The 23245-nt window shown below is 35.6% G+C and overlaps 1 protein-coding gene across 1 annotated transcript in view; it reads right to left on the bottom strand.

Moving 5' to 3' along the window:
- Positions 1 to 232: 232 nt before the first annotated feature.
- SCFD1 (sec1 family domain containing 1) overlaps positions 233 to 23245 on the bottom strand; it is a 55171-nt gene continuing 32158 nt past the window's right edge. Inside the window, exons 19-25 of the mRNA XM_054067460.1 lie at positions 22991 to 23066; positions 20793 to 20846; positions 16131 to 16183; positions 14727 to 14760; positions 13421 to 13486; positions 10414 to 10482; positions 233 to 9445 (exon numbers count right to left, since the gene is read on the bottom strand). Coding sequence (XP_053923435.1) covers positions 9422 to 9445; positions 10414 to 10482; positions 13421 to 13486; positions 14727 to 14760; positions 16131 to 16183; positions 20793 to 20846; positions 22991 to 23066 — 376 coding nt within the window. The 3' untranslated portion in view covers positions 233 to 9421. The remainder of the gene's footprint in view (positions 9446 to 10413; positions 10483 to 13420; positions 13487 to 14726; positions 14761 to 16130; positions 16184 to 20792; positions 20847 to 22990; positions 23067 to 23245) is intronic.

Raw genomic sequence — 23245 nt, 5'->3', positions numbered from 1 at the left:
TTTAAAGTATATCTACAAAAAACGTCTGCTATGAGCCAGCCCCTGAGAAATGACTGTATCTGTAGGCAAACTGGAAATAGTATTTCCGCTGCCAGATGAACTTTCAGACAGTTAAATTCTGATCACAGTGGGGAAAGGAAAAAAGAACACTGATTTATGAAAACCACTTTTATTAAAACCAAAAAAACTCTATTTCAAGTTAATTGCATTCCCTTTTAAGTATGGGTCACAATACTCGCCTACTAGTCAGGCTTAATGTAAATAGCAAGAAAAATAACAATGTTATTTGATTACTAATAATCTTATTTTAACTCACACCATCCTGTAATTTTATTTTAATTCACACCATCCTGTAAACTCTTTTCCCATTTCAAAACAACTGTGCTACTGACTTCTTAAATTTAGACATGTTCAGGCCTTTGAAGTATCACATACAATAAAAAAATACTTGCTTAAGGAAGACAACAACGTAATGTAACTGTGATGATATGGAAAATGTTAAGATACCCAAAACAATGTTTCACGTTTAATCATGAGATTTGCTTCTGCCCTTACATGTGTGGAAATACATGTTGCATGTCTGCTGTTGTAGTACATAAAGCACTGAATTTTCTGATGAATTTTTCATGAATTTGGGGATGAATAAAAGAATACACAAAACAGTGTAAGATCTTGCAGGTAGATATTCCTTGACTGTGGGTCTTGCATTCTTTTTTTCAAGAATTTGATTCAAATAGTCTTGCATAGTCTTGTAGGAGCACCAGTCTCTCCAAAAGACCTAGGAACCTCACTGTAAGCGTTGCAAGGCAGCCCATTGGCATAAACTCATATTTTCTTGTGCTTTCTGTCAAAATAGCTGTAGTGATATTTGTAGCAAAAGATTGTAATTTATAGCCAACCTCTGATACAAGGACATGGTTAAGATTTTGTTTTCTTCAATCCAGGCCTTCAGATAAAAGAACAGCAGGATAAACCTAATGCTTGTGACTTCCACCTCTCTCTTTTTCATTGATTCATTGCCAAACCACTAAATCTTCTGTATACCTGTGAAATTTTAGAGTGGAACTGCAGCTGTGGCACCAAACAACATACAACATCTCAGAGTACCTGCAATCATTTGAACTGTGTTTTCTTTGTGCTTATAGCTTCTGTTGACAACAGATCTTGCAAATGCTTTTTGGTTAGGCACCATTCATTTTTCCAGCTATTTAGTACTGAGTCTAAACATGTGAATTTATTCACTAGTTCTTTGGTAGCCAATTCTTCTAGTGAAGAATGCCAGTGTGCCCCCAGTCTCATCCCTAGCTCAGCAGGATGTGATTTTGGTACGTTGGAGTCTCTATCCCGGCTCTGTTTGGTGACAGATGCTAACAACAATATGTGGTCACTAGAGGCCCATGGCTCAGTGCCCTGCTCTCCTCCTGGCCATCATCCTGTGGAGGAGAGAGGAGGAAGGGAGAGAGACAGCCCCTGTCGGCCCACTGTTATTGCCAGGTCCTCTATGCATGGCTGCTGTGGAGAGTGGGAGCCTGTTCAGCATGTCTCTGTAGGCTCACAGACCCACAGCATTACTTTCTGTCCTTGGCTTTAATTTCAGGGGAGACTCTCCTTTTTGGAATTGTGCTGGAGTCCTTTTATGACCCCTTCTCCTCCCACACTGCTGCCTGAACAACCTCTACACCTTGATGCCTTGGGAAGGGCCCGATTCTGCATTTGCCCTTTGTAAGACAGGCTGAAACCCCTTCAGTTGCCAGTCCTCACCTGTGGTCACACTGAACAATGAGCATTTAGTATTTGACCACTCCAGAACTTTCCACAAACCAAATAAGCTGGCCCCAAGGCGGGCCAGCCCCATGAACCTTCCTCCTGCTTCTGTCACACTTTCTGATCTGGGCCTTCAGTTGAGAGAAGAAAGGTGGCTCAACTGGACCTTCCTCTTTCACAGTCCCTCTTGGCCTTTACTGACGCCAGCGAAGTTCCCTACCCAGGCAGCAACACCTTCTGTGCTGTCTGGCTTAGACCATGACACTGAATAGCGCTCCTCAACCTTTGGATGTGCTGGAGTTTGAGCAGCCATGGAGTCCTTTTCATAGAGAACTGTGTGCTGCAGAGCTGAGAGCCAGGTTGTCCTGCCCTGAGGTTTGCAGTTTTGGCCGTCATGAGGTCGCAGACACAGCCAAAATTGTTTTCCAATGAGCAAGAGAAATTAAGATGGTAATCAAGATGCATCTGCAAATAACAATCAGTTCTGCCATCCATCTCCATTTTTACTTCCACTGTGAGGAGGGAAAAAACCCAAACCAACAAACCAGTTTGAGAAGTTGGACTTGGATATAGTGGCTGCTCACTTACAGATTTCTCTAGGATGCAGCTGCAGAAGAGGAAGCCTTCCTACATTTAGGAGCACTAGGCACGATGAGAAAAATGGGTTTCTTGTGTATAGAAGGGGTAAATTTTGGCGAATCAGGAAAAACACTTGAACAAATTGAACCCCTTTCATGTAATAATTTTAAGCAAAAGGAAGGAAGAGACTACAGTAAGATCGCCTTTCAGTGAATATATTTTAAGGTCATTTAGCTTTTCTGTTTTCATTGTGAAAATATACGTATCTATCTTAACAGCATCAAAATGCAACATATTAACTGATAGAGACTTTTGTTCTCAATTTCTTACTGTGAAAATTTCCGAAGCCTTTCTAGATCTAAGTCAGCCAGAGTTGCATTTATTTTCTTAGCACTGTTTTCATTCCCAAAATGGGTGTTTATTAGAAATAGGTAACAGAAAGCAAGGTCACCTCATGCCAAAAGATTCTTCCAAATCTGATGTGTTTTTGCTTCAGGAACTTGAGATGTACAAATGTTCCTGTGGTTTTGGGAAGGGAACTAGCTGTTTCCTTTGAAGTATCAATATGAACATTTGGGGCTAAATCCTTGCCTCTGCTGGGACACTGGAGCAAGTTTCTAAGGCCCTTACGTAATTTAGGGCTCTCGCCAGTGTTGATGAAGGGACTTGAAGAACTGTCAGGCTTTGTAGAATGCCTGGCTAGGATACTGGTGAGCTTGGCACTTGAAGCCCAGATTCTGACTAGATAGAGATGGCACATAGGGAGGCCAGGCCAGGAGACCAGCAAAACAAATTACTAATGACACCTAAAGGAGGAAAAAGAATTTGGAAAACATCACAAATTTGGTGTTCATGGTTCGCTGCTGCAATTACAAAACTGCATCTGTTTTCATCAGGTTTTCATTGATGGTTTGACTAAGCTGGATCCTATCCTAAAATATACTGTGCTTTTGATCATGGGTATTGCAGTGAATTGATGGCGAGAGGTAAGGGAAAAAAGACAGAAGCTTAATTGTAACTAATAAGTGAGAGATTGCATCATAAAAAAAAAATAATGAACTTGTTCTGCAGAAGTGTGACCTCTTTTTGGTTCACCTATTTTCATGTTGGGCCTTGATGCCTACGGAAATTCAACTTTTCCAGCGAGGAGGGAGCGTGGCTAAAGACATGAGTACTCGCTCTTCTCCCTGAGAGCCTTGGGCTGATAAACACTGCTTTGTTTTTGCCCTATGCAAGGCAAGATTTATGGACCAGACTCCTCACTGGAAAAGAAAAAAAATGACTTGCAGAATCATCAGAAAGCTGGTGGCGTGGCTAGTGAAGACTTGTACAATTTCCCAATAAGAGCTGCAGAACAATCCTGCAGAGTACAATGAGGGTCTACATAGCAAGTGTGCTTGTCATCTCTGACACTTACTCCTGGAGGATTTCCAGTTGTTAATTTGCTTGTTTGATTAGCCTCCCTCTTCTTCTAACTACCACATGTTCTTCCCGTGATGAAGATGACCTCTAGACTGATGGAGGTATAAGAAACCACAGAAGGCCACCTTCCCTGTGTGGTAGTTCTTACCTCCATGTTCTTTGCTTTCAAAGTACTCATCTGAGCATGGTTAAAGTGAGGGAAGGTTGGCTACCCAAAGGCTTTTTCATTGGGAAGAAAAAAATACCCTCAGTACTGCAGTACTCCTATGCCGTTAAGGAGTAATCTTTCCCCTCTGAGTTACCAACTAAAACCATATCTGAATGAACACGGCCCATGGCTGATTAATGATCTATGGAAATGGATGGATGTTCTAGTTCAAGGGTGAACTTGCATCCCAGCTGGAGTTCAGTAGTTCAGCTGTCAACAATCCCAGGAAAACGAAGTAAAGGAGATCCTCCAACAGGACCAGAACACACTGGAAAAGGAATTTGAAGCAAATATTGCACCAGCAGTGTTTGACTTCCTTCACACATAAAAAAGAGAGGGTTTATTTTGGTGCTAGCAAGGCTGGCAATACAACAGTTCGCTTTGCTAATATACAACCTCTATAGAAAAAAAAATTGTGCATGTCTGTGAAACATTTTGTGCCATAATCCATCATCTTTGGCTGATGTCTCCCTCGTATGGTTTTGTGACCTGATCTGATAGTTTTCATTATGAACACTGAACAGAAAACACCAATGCACTGAAGAACAAACAAAGTAGGAAGACAATAATTATGTGGGATTTATGGAAGAGAATGTTGCCCTTACTCAGTTGATTTCATGTGGTGCGTATTTGTGGTCTAGAAAAAGTGTATAAACACATTTATTCATATTTGAAACAGGTAAGAACTGTATGTGTTGATTTATGGTTTAAGTTTTGAGAGGCATATATCAGACTGAATGCCTGGATTCCATTTTTAAATCAATTTAATGCTACGCTTGCATTGTGATAAACATTGCAGAGCAGAGCAAGTATGGCACCTTATATAGGTGTTGCAATCATTCTCTTTGCTAGAGATGCAGTAAGAACTGAGAAATCTTTGAAAGCTTTGCCATTGTAGCAGAATGTACAAATGGTCCTAGTTCATTTCAGGGAGTGCATCAAACAGCTCAATTAAGTCCACCACAAAAAAATTATTTGAGCTGATCTGTGTAATTTTACTCCTCAAAATGAAGTAGGAGCGATCCCATTATTTGTTAAAACTAAATCAAAAACCTATTAAGATCTATATATAGAGAGAGAAGATATTATCAATTTATTTAAGGGAGGGAGACAAAGCGTGGAGAGAGCGGTTTCAGCTATAGGAAACACAATGGCAAATTGTATTCGTATCAGGTCATTATTACTAAATCTGAAACAAAACCTCTCAGCAAACAGGGAACGAATCCACACCAATTCTTGTTATGGGAAGCTACAAACCACTCTGGCACTTCACATTCATCCAGGTTAATTTTCATCTGTTTATTTTCATGATATTTACATAATACAAGTAAGAATTTGGAGCAGTAAATAACAGTTACGTTGTGTGTCCATGCTGAGGTGTTAAAAAGTGTTTTCTTTAAAAGTGTTATGCATATGATCTACCCCGTAGATTGTAGAAAACAGGAATGCACGCGCATGAGATGGGAAGACTGAAGTAGGACTGGGGAGCGACAGTCCTGAGGCTTTGGGGATGTCTCTGGTTTCACAGGATAAAATCACTCCTCCACTGCCAAACCAAGAAAGCCAACCTATGCAATTATGCAAAGGAGCTGGTATAAGTTCAATATAACACTTTAAACATATAAAATTTGGTCCTGCTTGGTTTTCAGGAGGTGAAAGACACTAGCAGATAAAAAGAAATCTACGAAGTTTATAATTAGAATTTCAATTTGTGGCAATTGAACTACCTAAAGGTTTACAATTATAGGAAAAAAAATTATGATGCATTGATAGATTAAATATGCAGAGTTTGGATGGTTTTGAAGGAGGGCATGCATGTTTCAGTAACATGCGACCACATTAAGGAGCAGAATATATTTGAACGCTGATGAAAATGACTGAGATTTCTACACAGCGGGGTCTTTAAACCATTTCCAAACAAAACAGAAGTGGTTCAAACCATCTACTGATCCCCTATAAAAAAAAAACTATTAACATCTTCTCTGATCTCTGAAGTTACAGAGAAATCATTGCTACTGTGGCTAATTTTTTTGTAATCCTAGAACACTGCCCATGCTTGACTTTCTATGAGCCAGAGCCGTCCGTCAGCAATGAGTAACAACTAAAGAATCACCCAAGCAAAGAGAGCAAAAAGGTCTCTCCTCTGACTGTCAGTAAACAAGGGATAGAAGGGTGTTTTGGCCCAACATCTTTTATTTCAGATCTGAAGAATTCAGTTGTGATATTTTTGAAGTTGGTTCTTATGTACCTACTTATAAATCTTTCACTCTTAGGATTGCTCCAGTCAACGCACTGGACTAACCATTAAGCAATTCTATTTTGGACTTCTATCATTTAAGTGAAAAGACAAGTGTTGCCCTTTTTTGAACTCCAGTCACAGGGTTTCGTATGCACTGTTGGCTCTGTAACTGTGAATGATAGCAGCATTCCTATTATCTGAAGTACTGATGTGCTTTGGGAAAAATCTGATATTTTACATTGATTTCAGATTGATGTAAACACCATCAATCTTAGCAAAATTTCCTTCTAACACAGGAAAGAAATATGGACTTGTATCAGACAGCACTACGCTAGTAGAGGCATTTAAATATAGTGGTGGTCTCCAGTGGTTTCTTTTCTTTGTTATGGTTGTTTCCTTTTTTATTGTTACTTTTTCTTTTTTAGAAGTGTCTAATTCTGAAAAACAAAGGCACTGAATTCATCATTAATTCACAAAATACCCATCTAAATATTCTAAAATCTTCATTTTAGAAATGCAAGAAAACAAGTGAAGGGTTATTGTTTCAAATGGTGAATTATTTCTTAAGTGACAAGTATATGAAACCATATGTAGGATTTGTCTATACTTCCTGAAAGACAGACATGTCAGTTTTCCACAGCAGAATACTGCTTATTTTCTTCCTGAGAACAAGTATGACACTTGAAACTCCGTCTCCTGCTGCTTTTACTTATCTAAATGGGAAGGTAGATCCCAATGAAGAACTGCCAGTCTTGAGATGTGGAAGCTCGAGCTGCTGTGTCAGAGGCAGTGCTGCTGTTGGCGCTGCCCTGCCAGACAGTCCTGCCTGAGGCTTATTAACAAAGAGGATAGAAAAGTTCAAAAACTCCCCTGTCCCCCATGCAGCCATCCAAAAATACTTATTAGCAACATGAACGCTGCCACTATTATTTACTTAAAAGACTCACTGAGTCAGGTGTAACCTCTCCTTTATGTGCAGGGCTTTAAGGGACCCTTGAGGATGTGAAGGGCATAGTGACTGGCTATAAATGGAATAAACTTGCCGCAGAGCCAGCTTGCTTTTAACATAGTTTGCCTCTAGATTAACCATGGAGACTTCTTGCACAACCTTCTACATTCCTAATACTATGAGAGGTATTTAGGGAAAAGGGCCATGAAACAGAAACCAGCATGCCATAACGTAGGTTGTGTTAGAAGGGAAGAAACACAATAAGTACACCTTTACAAAGACAAAGTGGTACGTCTCGGATTTGAATAGTAACAGAGAACTTTAAGACCACTAATACAGCAAATCCAGAAATCTAGTTTGGAGAGGAAAGAGAAGAATGTTTGAAGTACTAAAATTGTATTTATTAAATTTAAAAAAAACAAACCCCAAATTGACCAGTGCATGCTCACACAACAGTCCTGGAGATGTAGGTAAAAAGCCGGGCACAAACACCACTCGTCTCCAGAGGCAGTGTAAAGACTGCAAATTCAGTTTTTGAACACAACCACTGAAGTAATTTCAGGTATCTTTACATAGTGTACTGAACACCAAATTCTGTCAGCTCCAATTTAGAAGTACTCTTGGCTTAAAAGAGTGGGATCCATTGTATCACAGGCTGCCATAAGACCCAGACGAAAAGGACATTTTTTCAGAAGTTGGGCTTCAGCTGCAAGGCTAAGACTGCATAGGAAGCACAGTCTTCTTGGAGATATTTCAAACTCCTGGAATGAATTCCCACAGGAAGCAATAAACACCTTAAATGTAATTTTCTTTTCCAAATGCGCTTTGGCCTTGGTTTTACTTACAGTGTATATATAGGGAACAAACAGCATTTGACAGAGCGAGACCTTTGTGACTGAAGTATGGGTGTGTGTTCACATACAACAACTATAATTAATACCACAACAAATCTATTTACTGACTTGACAAAGTTTTTAGTAGTGGTGTGGAGTAGCTTACAACACTCAGCTGAGATAATTAAACAACACTATTACTTTTTGATAACTTGGTCTGGATTACGCATGGTTTTACTGTGATACTTTTAAGGAATAGATCAACTGCATTTCTCGTATAGATTTTTGAAAAAGAATCTAGCTGGGGAAAAGATGTTGCCTTCAGAGCAAAATTAACACTCAACATTGAAGAACTGTGCAAAAAACATTGCTGAAAAATTTACAGACAGTCAGTCAGTAATTCTTATGATCTCACAGTTTGTTAATAAACCCACAAGCGCTTTCTTCTCACTTACTGAGTATGTTCAGCTTCATTTTGAAGACATATTATTGCTTCACCAGCAGTAGTGTCATTTCCAGAAAGGACATTTCTAGAGACAGAGACCTACATCTAGAAATTTTGTTACCTCCTCTCAATTCTCATACACACAATCCAGAGCTATCATTACTGGCAAAACTTAATTATATCATGAGATTCTTTGAACTATTAAACTGCCCCTACCTAATAAAATTGTTAAAAACTGTATTTTAAGTCAGTGCATACAGAACAGTTTGGAAGTTTCTTCTCAAACTTAACATTCAAAGCAGTTACAATTAAAAAAAAGTGCAGAAGAAAACTATTAAAGATTTTGCATTTTGAAACTGACTATGTAAGCAAGCAATTTTCTCTTAGCCTTAAGAGAAGAGCTAAATTACTCTATTAGAAACTTGTACTGAAGGTATCTTCAAGTACATCTTTGGACCATCAAGTGAAGACTGCACAAATCTACATACACATATAATGACTTTAGAAAAATAAAAGGGTAAGAACTAGAAGTAGTAGTTGTCTTGCACTAAGGCTGTTTGGCTGTGTTCCTAAAAGGCAGTTTTGTCCTTTTCAATTTTGTTAAACAAAGACAGTCTGGCTTTCAAGAAGAACACATCTCCTAAAGACAGACTTGACCTTTTCTTCCAGCTATTACTTTGTTGACTGTAACAGAAACTATACATAAGAACTTGAAAATGCCGTGCTTTTCAGCCAGCTCTGTCACAGATTGTAGCTATTTCAAATGTAATAACATGAAACTGACCTCCCAAAAATATAGCACGTTTTAAGGTTTATTTCTGAGATGTTGGTATACACTGTATTACAGATTTTCTTTAAAAGTTATCATATTAATGAAATGGGTTTAAGTTTTAATATAATGACAAAATCATAGATATGAAGATATCCGAATGTTGTAACAAATCTGTCATCACGCTGCCATCCAGGTAATGGTGTTTCAGTCTTATTTCTGGCCAAGTTGAGAAAGCTACACATGAAGAGACAGAAAACCATTAGGTTGCTAATCTCGTCTTTCAGTCAAACTGATATCTAGTTCACATTAAATATTTTTGTCCCATAAGCTTTGTTTGTCTCTTAAAACCAGAAGTATGCTGGTAATAAAATATTTAATGCACACCCTTCAGAGGAGAGGATCTGAGCCTCAAGATTTAGGAGCTGAATAAATCTCTGAGGTAAAGGTGCATCATACACAGTAAAGTCAACAAAAAACTTAATTAGGCTGACTGAAGAGTTATAAGCTGGTAAGGACCATTTGTTTCCTTCAAGTGCAACAAGAATTAATTTAGGTCTTTAAAATGTAGTTTTGAAGAACAATCTCATCTTAGTAGGATGTAAAAACATAGGTGGTGTCAGCTACTGAAGGGCTGCTATATTTGCTGACCATTGTGAATAACACTTACTTTGCATTTGTATTGGAATGAGGCACAGAGAATACAGAGAAGTAATAGGAGAATACAGAGAAGTAATGGTGGTGATGATGATATTTTTAACTGATTCTAATGCAGGTATGGAAAACTTCAAGCTTCCTCTAGGCCAGTATTTATAAACAGCAAAAGATAAAGGTTTAAAGATCACAGTTGAATAGCAGTTTTTAACCCGTGAAAGTTGCTAGAATAGCCCGGAAAGACGTGATACTTGTGAAAGTATAAAAACTGAGTAATTTTTTTTGTAATCAGGATTTATGTTAAGGCAATTCTTATGAACTTGTTCACCTGCATTACTTATGAACTCACACTGACAATACAGGCCTTCAAAGTTAATCAGACGTAACGACTCCAAACCCCCATTTCAATCAAGTGAAAATAGATACAGAACATCTATTAATCTTCCACAAATTAGTTGCTGTTTTTTCAAAAAGGAGAGATGTAAAGGTAAACATGTCAATACACAATTATAGAAGTAATAAATATTATGGAGCTTATCAAAGGTACCTACCTGTTTTATAAACTGTGTAGCATTAAAAAGTTCACTGCAGCCATATAGGACATGTTTGCCTTGTTTTCCCTAAAAAAAGAAAAGGAGGGAAGAAATCAAATGTCTAACAGAGCACCCACAAGTAGCTTAAACTAATTGTATATATATATATATAAAGAATATCTGGATGATGTTAAAAGTCCTACACTTTTGTCTGGAAGAAGAATAGTTGCTCCACCAGAGGAAAAAAATCAATATATAAATAAATTGAAGTGGAAAATGAGAGAACAGAGGAAGAACAAGTGGGAAAAATGGGACATTTTACACATATAAACTCATTGAATGCTAACTTCTCTGACACCTCTATAAATGGCTTGGGGAAGGTAACAACCTCACTTGAGAAAACCCTACCCTCTAAACAATTCTAAGAATAGTAATCTTTACTGTTTCTGTTGTGCTAGAGCCTGAAAACTACAATCTGGAATTCATTTCAATATGGTGACGGCATTAAAACCAGCACTTTTTTTGCAAAGGGATTCTGAAATAACTATGTTGATTTCAATCAGATGCACAATAAATCTCATTTGTAGTGAAGAGTTTAACAGGATTCACTTGACATCAAAGCTGCCAAAATGCCATGTTAGCATCTCAGAAGTGAAAATTAGTTTAAGTAATACATAGTTTCAGATTGAGTTTATTTCCAGTACTGGGCTAATAATCTCGTGGTTTAATATTGAAGAGCAAAATAGGAACACAAGCCTTGACAAAATGATTTCATTTCATCCATATTACCAATCATGCCATTTCAGCACAAAGTAACAGAAGCAGACTCTAACAGTCCTTAGCTGACGGTCATATGCTAATTAAGGAGATGGCAATCCTAGTTCAAGTCCTCATCTTTATTAATTTTGAGTGGCTTGTACTAAGCTATTCCCACTGCCGAGCAAGACCTTGAGCTTGCATCTTCCCATGTTTCAGGCCATTTTTTTTTTTAATCATGAAGCCTGAGCAGATCTGTTTTTGATCTAAACTGGTATTTTGACAGATTCCAATTTCAGGAGAATGGCTGAACAGTATTTGTTTCTGCCTAGTACCCAAAACATTTTTAAACTACGCAAATCATTGTGAAATGGGACTGGTTTTTTTCAGGCAGCTCTGAAACACACTAATCTACACTTCTCATCTGTCATACATATTCTTCTAAGAAGAATAATAAAAGCATATACATTTTAAAAGTTAATTACTCAGTCCATCCAAACAAAGAGATATATCTCCAAATAATTATTGGAGCCAAGTCAAAAATGCTTAACATCTTAAAAAACCCCACCTCAGTACTCTTCGAATTCCAGTATTTTTTTATGCTTGAAAAACTACTACGGATTTAAATTTCTTGTGATAAAAAATAGACTGGAACAGTTCATCGAACAGTGCATTTCTAACCATGTACTAAAGGAAATTTGCTAAATTCTTTGCTAGAAAACAGTATGTTAATCTCCTCTTAAAAGCTCCCTTATGGCTTGCAATTTTGATGGCACGTTTTCAGCACGTTGAACCGAACTTGGCCAATACATCTATTTTAATGCATAATGTGCCTTACTGACATTATAAATATTTGCTTTTCGACAATGTGAGATAGTCCATTCTAGCACAAAAGTGAAAATAATTGGATTTGAGGGTTCCTCTTAGTTCTTCTGCAAAAAACTCCAGAAAGTCAGAGTTGAATGAACACTCCTTCCTGTTTTAGAAAGTTTTAAAATACTTTCTCTGTGCTTTCAGAGGCAAACTGGCAAAATAGATAGTGCTTAGAAAAATAAAGCCATGAATAAAATCTTTGTGGTATCTGCTCGCAAGAACAGAGTTGTTGATTTTTCTTTTTCCTTCTGGAGGAAGACTGATGGAATATTAGAATAATTAATAAGCTACGTCTGGTGAAACAACAGATGCTAGAGTGTACCACATGGAGAAGCCAATTTTATTGCATAAGCCTGGAAAAGTCACCTGCGACAGGCAGACAAGTCTCTGAGGGGTGAGAGATGGAATCAAAGCTTTCATTAACCTTTCTTGTTTTTTCAAGAGCATACAACTGAGTGGAATAAAGGGGAGTCTTCTCCCTTGGGAGGTCATCTCCCACTGACCAAGTGTGCAGTCTGATTGGAGAGATATATCGCACCCTTCAGCTGTGACACTTGATGAAGAAACCTGTCTATGGGTTCCAGAAGAAAAACTTCTGACTCTTCATAAGATCTAACATTACTGTATCTAACTTCCTGCCACTTTGTATGAAGTGCTAAGTGTTTAACTTGTCATCTCACAAATGTTCTGCATATACACATAGGTCCATGTGTGCATACACAGTGAACCTCAGCTCTGTCAGTGTGCAGCTACACCTCAGAGATGGTTAGTAGCCTCTAGAGGATTCAGAGCTGTATTTTAGTAAGGAGTAACACATCAACATCACAAATACATGTTGCTGGGCATCTTTTGAATTGACGTGGCACCTGAAAGTGGCTTTGGGTAAAGTAGGGAGCAAGTCAAAACCTTGAAAATGCACTCTACCACAGGCAGGTGCCCCACTGAATGCCAAATCAGCACACACATTCTGACTTTATGTTCCTCAACACTCATCTGGACATGAAGTAGTAGTTGGGCTCTCAAACACTATGAACAGCTAAACTGACAGCATTTGATATATCAGTACAGAAGACAGGTTAATTCAGTTAGCTACATCTGCTGACAGTTTTCAACCACGTTAGTGTGGATGAAGACAAAATAAAACAGAATGCAGTTTTTTTACTCAATTCAAAAGTGCAATATGAGCAAAAATATCAGAAACAGTAACTCTTTGTTGGTCTGAATTAATAATCAATATTTTCTAGTGCTATATTATACACTTCCCCCCCCCCGGACTCTGCATATAATACAGATGTTAAGGCTAATTTTGAGACTTAATACTAAATGTTACAGAAAAACAGCTAAAACTGGTTTCTATGAGTAAGTTCGAGACTAGAGCAAACAGAAGTGCACATACCTTTATGTAATCAATAAGATTTTGATATTCAATATAGTTGCCTCCTCCAACTACAAACACTATCGCCTAAAAGACATCACACACATAATCAGAGTAGGCATTCACATTCTTAACATTTCAGTAGTAAAATATATACTCGATCATTAAATCTACAGAAAAAATCATCCTAATCACACTGTAGTCTAGTAAGAACTGGACACACAGAAGCACTAGCTTCCTACCTGAAAGAAGACAGCAGAGGATAGTAGGATGCAGAATAACAAGCAGAGAGCTTTTAACATGTCAGTATCTTCTACTAAGAAATAGACTACGAAAACATATGCAACATGTTGCTTTTCATACAGCATCCACAGGAACAGTTAAAAAATTTCCATGAATTAATTTGGGACACATAAAAATACTGTTGTTATAAAGGAATACACTCTTTTATTATTTTCCCTCCCTTCCACTTACTACTGTTAATAATCTATAATATCATAGGTAAAGGCCATCAGTATTTTCTAGGCTACGTTTAAAAGAGAACAATTAATGACTAGAAAAAGGAGACTTGATAGCTGCACCATTTTTGTTAACGTTCACTATCCAAAATTGTTTGACTACAGTAAGAACTTTATAGAGAATTTATGTTGTATTGACATTTTCGCTATGGCCATCTGGTAGCCATAGATATGACACCATCTGGTATCCCTTTTGTTCAGGAGGATAATTAGGACATTTCAAACAGAAATCTGAGACATTTGTTTATTGCCAAGGCAAAGATTTTGCTTATGAAACTTGGTAGTATGGTCAGGTAAGTAAGGCTTTTACTATTGCAATTATTTATATTGAAAAATATTGAAAGTTACTGGCATTTGTATAAAATAACAACATTTGTTGTTTCGCTTTTTTCCCTTTGATTGCAGAGACTGTTTAAAATACCGTCAATCAAATAAATCAGTGGTCAGCACTGCTGTTTAAGGCCAGAAAAAGGATAAAATCTAGAGAGCACTCTAAAGATCTGGTATAAAAATGGGAGGTTTTAAATTGCTCAGTACTCAACTATGATTAATAAATCCCTGTAATTACCTCCAGAAGAAATTTCTAGATTTTTTTCTCCAGTATTAGTTACTGTTTACATAGTCCTTTGAAGATGAAAAGACTTCTTCAGAGTAACAGCTAATTATAATTAATACTAGATAAATTAATACTACATATAAACAAGACGTCTTCTCTTCTTAACCATGACCATAAAAAATGACTGGTACTTCGGGATTTGTGTTTTCCTTTTAACACATGAACATTGAAATAAAATTTCTATGTGGCTTACCTCCTGGAATGGATTTTTGTTTCTTGGAACTGAGCTATAAAACAAAACACAAACAAACTTTCAACTTAAAATTTTATTAGACCTTAATATAAATATGCAAAGTACCACATATCCATTACATTAATGGAATCCTATATAACATTAGACAAAGACAGAAAATAGAACAATAATTGCCTTTCTGCATTCATTCTCTAAGTATTTTATTTAAATGATTTGTTATGGAAAATCATTCATTCTACAGGACTGAATACATGAGTAAATAGGAGATTTACTTAATCAGTTTTATATTATTGAATCATAAGCTTTACGACAACATTTCTTTTAGAGCTTAAAAGCTCTAAAAACGCACATTTAGAAAAACCCTTTGTCTTTAATAAAACAAATCTTTGCACACAATCACTTCTGGAAAAAATCCTGCAGGAATGCAATAAAAGCATAACAAAAAAAGGAAAGTTGGAATTCAAATGAAACATAAAACACTGGCAATTTTCTTCCTTGATGCTCTAAAAACTTGCTTATCTATGAAATTATATTGTCTGTAATAATACTTTCCAATAGAACATACATATTATCTGAAATTTGTTTCCTATTACTACCTATGCTGTCAGAAATATACATTTCCTGTTTCAAGAATAGAAGAAGCAGGGACAGAATTTAATGCAAATACAGGTATGGACCTACTTTATCCATAGTCATCCTGCAATTAAATGAGCTGACTTTTCCCACAGAATACATGAAAATTATTTTTAGAAGGTATGTTAAAATTATCTTCTCTGTTTCTAGGATACTATCAGCCAAAGATGTAAAGCAAAAGATATAAATTTATAAACTTGTAGTATAATTCCTCTTCCTCTCTTTTATCGGCAAAATAAACTATATCTAACGTCTCTCTCCATATGCACATGATTATGAGATGTGCACCTGCCTACACAAGAGCAAATACAGTCCATTTTTAATGATTTTTTTGCAAAGTTATTAACAAATCACTAAAGAAGGGTTGTAGTCAAATAAAAATTTTAACAGTTCAAGAAGCAATAAAGAAATGTGGGTGTACTATCTGATAACTTCTCAATTTCACAGTGAAAACCCACGAAGTTTCAAAGAAACCAAGCAATACAACTATAAAGAACTCATAACATTTATAATTGCTAAATATAAGTTCACATTCCTGTGACTGAAACAATGTACATGTTAGCAGCATGTTCAATCACTGGAACAAAACATTTTTTTTTGCAGTGTTATAAAAATTTATCTGGTTAATCCAGGTTCCTGTTGTGAATTCCTTCAACACCAACTGTGTTGACTTAAAATTAAGGATTAATTACTTGTAGTCAGCAAGTAAAATAAACCCATGTTTCTTAAGTTAGCCTTTCCACAGGGTACAAGGAAAGAAGCAAAACTCACCTGTCACTGCCTCGTAGCATCTTGGGGTCAAAATACCGGTAGTCATCTGTCTCCTATTAAAAAGTATGTTTTTATCTCAAAAGATCCGAACTTTAGCTAATGAATTTCTGCTTGTATCTATTGCATTAAACATCATTCAAACTAATGTATTTTCCAGTTTAGCAGTCACATAATTCAAAATTAATTGTGGTGTCCACTAATATTAACAGTACTTGTACGTAACTGTACTACAGAACAGACAACACCAAGAGAATTGTAAAAGGTGTTGTTGAGCTTTTTGTTTCTGACTATTACACACTTTCTGAAAAATACACTCGTTTGCATAATAAATCCCAACAGTATGCAGAAAGAAACATTAAGGTGTTACCAGCTTTAGAGCAAGATCAGACAGTTAGTGATAAATGCTACAATTTTCCAGGTTACAGAGATCTGCTATTAATTTAGCATTATAAAACAAAACATTTCCATGGCAATGAAGGCTAAATACAAGATAGATCAAAATCTGCTACTGCTATGTAACTTACCCTTTTCATTTCATGATTTATGACTATTATTAAACCAAAATTAAGGTCTCGAGGAAGAAATGAGTCCCACAAGAATTTGAAAAGTCTGACTGTCTAAACTACACAAAAAATTATTTTCTTCACACAAAGCACTGAGACACCTCCAATATTTTTACTGGCAACAAGCAGGATTTTTGCCAATTATTATGGATGAAAAACAAAACTTCTTGGTAACTCCTTCTGACAACTACTTGGCTTTCTTCTGTTTCTATACTACATTTTACTCTAGGTACTGTGAAGTTTAGTTTGTAGTAATCTGCATGTAGGACTACAGTTGATTTCATCTGAGTCCTTACACACAAGATCTCTGTGTTTTGATGATTTTGTAGAGCAGAAATAATTCTTTTCAAGAAGTAGACTGAATACCCGGAGAATTTATTAAATCTCACAAAGTATAGCTATCTCTTGTACTACAAAATATTTTAGGTACATGTGGTCATTACACACAGAAAAAATAAATCTATTTGATATTAAGAATTTTTAGGTAATTACACAAAACCTGTCTCTTATTAATCTCAAGATTTGCTTTTTAAAAAATATAATTTAGACCTAATTTTATACTGAACCTCTATAAAATGCTTTGATACGCTCCAATGGGAGTTTCAAATGTATTTGTAATGTCTGCCAGCATTCATGACTTTGGCAGTCATACATAAAGATAGTATAGCAACTCTGAAGTAAAGAGAGAACTGGGAATGGACAGATATTGCTAGACCAAAACTGAGAGCTATTTGAGAAACCTTTAATTCAGATAAAGAGCTACAGCTTCCTTGCTTTTTAGAATGTATTACAGATTAATGCCAGAATGAATATCAGAGTTAAAAAACCCAATATTACAAACATTTCCTCCTGAATGTATTACTGCTGCATTACTTCATTGTGGGCTTGTGTAAGTAGACACATGAAAAGTGGTAAAGTACTAGAAATCTGATAGGCTAGTTCATTTTTTTTTTTCTGTTGAGATACACCATTCCTGCTGAAATCAGTTCTGACGATGCAGGGAAAGATACCCTACTAGATTTTATTTAAGAAATAGCTAATAAAAACAACTGTATATCGGCCTCCTTACACACAACTGAATTTGTGACTTCCAAGCAATGCAAGAATAAAATTCATGCCTTTGAAATGATAAACTGAACTTTGAAGATTTCAAATTAAAATGGAAAAATACCCATGAAAATAAATCCTTGATTTTCAGCCTGTATTGGCTTTTCTGCAAAAGCAAATATAACTAGTTTGGATTAATTAAATCTCCCCATTTTAGAACCTTTCATTGTAATGCATGAAAAATAATCATACAGTATATCTTAAGCGTGAAAGATACCATATTTACTGAAAGGGATGATATAAATCAAATTACAGTTCCATTCAGATGTATCACAATTAAGATCTATCTTCTTTTAAGTCAATACAAATGTACATACTGTATCGACAGAGGTTAAACTCTTTTGAGACTTTGTCATAAAAATATTAGAGGTTTACTGATCAAAGATTGTCCTTACTCAAGAATCAAACCATTTCGTGGAAGATACTTAAAAGAACCTCTATAATTCTATGATGGTGGACAACTTCATACCTATGGATTAAAATTTGTGTATATTTGACACTGATTTTTTTTTTTATGTTAGGAAGTTTTAAAGTTTTAATCTCTATTTGTTGATACCGAAACAGAGTAGCTATGTTATTAGATTTATAAACAGAAAATTCCTTATGAAAATACAATCCCCAAAGCAAGTGCTTAAAAATCTGCTTTGACCAATAAATGTTACTATTAAAAAAAACAAGTAACAAATTACTTTAAGGTCATTAATGAATGATCCTGAATAAATATTACAAGTAAAAGTGTAACTATAGTTAAACAATGTAGACAAAAAAATTGCAGGATGGCATTACTGCCAGTAAGAACTGTACTATCTGTTCCTGCTTCTGAAAAACCTGGAAAGCACAGGTGTAGACTCACTTGTCCTTCCCAGTAGTTGTCCCTGTGAGATAAAAGCAGCACCAAGGACAAGTAACGCACAAAGTGATTTAGAGACAACCCTACAGAGTTTCGCACAACATATTCTGAATAGGTTTAAAATATCAACTGACAATAATACTTGCGAATGTTGGTGGTGCAAGTTGTACATTTAATATATTTATTGTTGCATTTTATGATTAGAAAATATTTTTAATTATTTACATTGATCATAATAACTGACTTTTCAAAAATCTGTTCTAATTTTGCATTACAAATTTTATCTGTATATACCTTTCACATACTGATTAGTATGGTTAGTAATATTAGTAATATTCAATACACTATAAAGGAGTCTTTTTTCTGTGCTGCAAAAAACTAAAATATGAAGCTCTTCTTCCACCCTCCCTTTGTATTTTGCTTTCAGTGCAATAGTTTTCTACTCTGGGGAATAGAGAAGGACCTCAAACATCAGAAGATGAACAGAGGCCACAGTGTTGCATTTCTACACATAGTTCTTTTCCGCATACAATCTTACTTCTGTTGATAGTACAGCAAGTCTAAAAGTATTCCACAATGACTCTGGCTTGCTTCTATTAGCTGAACCTTACTCAAAAGGTTGCTGTCAATTTTCCTACAGGTTGGCAGAACCATTTTTTAGGGCTTGTCTGGTTACCCATGACTTGAAAAGTCAGAGTCCCTGTTTTGGGCCATGAACTCCAGACTCTGACACAGCAGTGAAACATGAAGCCACTGTCTGACAGACTGGCTCAACGTCTGGGTTTTCAAATAAGAAGATCAATATTTTCTCCATATTATCAAAGTGATCACGGCTGTGCTCTGTTAAGTGAAACGCGAGAAGATCCAGTCAGCAAAAAAACGCAGGATGACTTGTAAACGGTTCTAAATCAGTTCCTAAACTTGTAGCCTAATGTTTATTTTTAAAAAAAAGGTTTCATTTTTCACCTACTTGTAAATTATCTGCAGTTTTTCATTTCAGCTTTCTGTATTCTGAGTGACCTCTACTGGCTAACTAGATAAAAAAAGTCTTGCAAATAAGGGCAAGAACTCATTGCCACTAAGAACAGTGTCAATTTCTTTGTTCGTCAAGCAAAAGCCAATTTTTTGCTAATAATCGTGACATATATTTTCTATGAAGTACAGATTAAGAAAAGACAAGATTATTTGCATGCTGGTGATCTTCATGTTTTACCACTATTTATCTCTCTTTACATATAGTTAACACCTGAAGGTGAAAGTGGACTAAGCAGAACATTTAAAATCTACTAACCACCGAGAAATATTAAAACTGTACCTCTCTGATGCTGAATATGATGCATCAATATGACGCAGCAAACATATTAAAGCTTTCTAAATGACTTTTAACAGGTGATTTTTTTTTCACAACAGGTGATTTTTTTCAGAACAAGTTTATGCACGGGATGGTCATACGTAAGAATTCCGAAGGAATGAAATCGTAAGAAAGTCTCAAGACTGCTTTGAGAACACACAACATATAAAAGACTTAGGATTATTTTTAGCTGTAAATTCTAGCAAATATCTTGGACTATCTAGCTAACATTTAAGCGCTTCAAAAGTTTGTAACTTACGACTCTGAGTAAACTTTTACAGAAACAAGGGGAAAAGAGGATTTTTCTCACATAAAACCAACTCTGCTTACTAACTGATAGACTACATGAGTACTAAAATAATTCCCTCTAAATAGCAAAGCTTTAAAGATGTGGGAAATAATTTTTTCTCAAACATAACTCTTTGTAACTACTTTACTTCTGAAACTGTGCTCGTAAAAAACCATCACCTTGATTCAAAGCAAATTTAAACCCACAGTTTAACTTCTAGGAAGTTAGGAGCCATAGAAACTAGTATAACACCAAGAGTAACTGAAGTTCCAAACAGAAAAAAAACCAAACCTCAAAACCACTGAGACCAATAAATTGTCATTGTTTAGAATCTATTTTTATTAAAAAAAATGCAATTAAATAGTTATGAAAATAGTTCTATTCTTGAGTTACTGCATGATTAGGTTTAACTGCATTATCATGAAAAAATAACCACGGAATAGTATATATATCACAAGATTTCATTTGCTCCACCCTTTGATGTGAAGGCAGTTATACTCACAGGGTTTGACTTCATCTCCATAAGGTTGTCCAATATACGTGTGACTGGTAGATTCTGTAAAATATAATGTGAAATTAATGGAATACTGAAACACTTACTAAGATTTATTCACAGGCACACTATTATTTATGGAATAGTTTACAGGGCACTTGAAATACTAGTTTAAACAGTTTTCCTCTTATCTTTTGTAAAGGTTGTGCATTTTTATCATCACCTAAATTAGCTTTCTGTACAGAAAATGCAAACATCTGAGGAGCATTTAGCCAGGGGATGGACAGAAAGTACAAAAAAACTGTGAAGACAGAAACAGAGTTGCATTTAGGTATTATCAATATATGAAAATGTAACGATGTATGAATTCATCCTAAAAAATACTTTGCAGCTTCAGGAAAAAGTTTTAAAGCTGAAGAATAGAATTCAAGGTGCAATTCTAAAAAAAAAAGCACTAATGTGGCCAAAGAAATTGGTTAAAAACCCAAAAGTTTGGACGAACTGGAAATTAACAAACCGAGGTGAGATTCAAGATGACTTTTCCTTATTTAACATAGGAAATGTTAGCTTGGACGAAAGATCTGAAGTATTAATCAGTCAAATTACTTCAGTTATAATAGACTGAGGGAGAGTTTACACAGCAATGGAATTGGAAATGTGACTTGTTGACAGAATATATGGAACAAGGACATTCCAAAGGATGATCTAAAAATAGCACTGAAAAACACTCAGGAAAAAAAACGTAAATCCCCAAATGAGACATAAAAAGTAAACTTCAATGGAATATCACATATCTTTATCAAGCTTAAAAATATGAGGAAGAACAGCATTTTATTTGGCTGCCCCAAAACACCTGGAGAAGGAATTAAAAGCCAGAAAGAAAATATCCTGAAAACATCAGCATTATGGCTTCTTACTCAGAACCCAAAACAAAGCAAGCCATTTCGTCAAGAAAAATACTGACTTTTTAAAGTTAAAAGAAATGACAAAATCTTTACTAGAACAGCAAGTCTCATTTAGAATATAATTATTATAGATTGTTACAAGCAATAGCTTGTCTGAAGATCTCTGTAATACATATATATACATGCAACACACAAGCAAGCTGCATGTTTGAAGTTTCCTTAGCTATGTTTCACAACATATTACTGATTTGAACTGTGCAATGCAACTTATCCAGTCACAGCAGAATTCCTGCAGAATTAATTTCATTGACTACCCTACAAAAGATACATAAAGAATTTTTCAAACTTACGTGATAGCTGATAATTTTCATGCATAAAATTATGCTTATAACAGGATGACTAAACAAATCACTATGATAAAATTAACTATGTCAAAAAGATGCATATTTGAGGTGAGATTTCATTTCATTCAGTTCTGATATGCTGTATTCCTAAATTAAATTCTAGTTCTTCCACCAAGAATTATAATATGACAGATGATCTTTTTCTTAGACATCTTGATGTCAACATAGTACAGAATTTTTACCTTAAGTATTTATTTAATGCCATCTGACGGAAGCGCATACTGGAGAAAACAACAGGTCCTCTAGAGGGAAGCAGATTTCTGGGAACCACAACTCAAAATTCCAGCTATGATGTTATACTACCAGTGTGGTTTCTTTTGTTTTGGCTGCTGTACATCAAAATTTGTGTGCAAGTTATGCTCAGAAATATTTTCTAAAGTTAATTGAATATTTGAAGGTGACTATGTCATTACAAACACACTTCGGTGTTCAAGCACATTTCAAGATTATGGTTGCTGTACCTTACTTATGTAGGAAAACTTGACATGCTTGAATTGTAACTGAACAGAGGATGAACACTTTCAGCCTTTCAGTCACTCCGGAATAGATGCACTTAATACTTGTTCTAAGTAAAGACAGAACTTTTTTTTGGTTATGAAAGTCTTGTCTATTTTGAGTATTCCACAGCTGCTCTTTTTATATAATGCTGAAATTAGTCTTAATTGCACATACTGCAATCTAATTTCTTAAAAAGGTATTTAAAGAAAATCTGAACATGTCTAAAAACTGAAAGCTACAAAGTGAGAGATCTATCCACCAGCAGAGGTTAATGCTTGATTTTTTTTTTACTGTACAATTAAATTTATTAATATGACAGAAGCACTAAAACTTGTTTTTCTAAACGTTTACAATGCTTATGCAATAGACTTTTTTAAAATCGCGGTTTAAACTTACTTACTTGTTGCTTCAGTACCAAGTTCTTCACTCCTTCCATTACAAACTGTGATCCTGTATTCATAACACGTGAAAACAGACTGAAAAACAAAATAAAGATGATGTGTAAGATCTTTGTTTAAAATTTACATTTATAAACCTTATGTTGATATCCAATTCCCATTAAAGCTGATGGGACTCAAGTACAAAGTCACTAGATTTGTTATGGAATACATTCTTCAAACCACACAGCAACCAAGTGTATGGGAATACACTGTAA

This window comes from Cuculus canorus, chromosome 5 (genome assembly GCF_017976375.1).
Source record: "Cuculus canorus isolate bCucCan1 chromosome 5, bCucCan1.pri, whole genome shotgun sequence".
NCBI classification, from domain to species: Eukaryota; Metazoa; Chordata; class Aves; order Cuculiformes; family Cuculidae; genus Cuculus; species Cuculus canorus.
The sequence above is the reverse complement of the archived record's forward strand: the minus strand, read 5'-3'. Positions and strand labels throughout refer to the sequence as shown.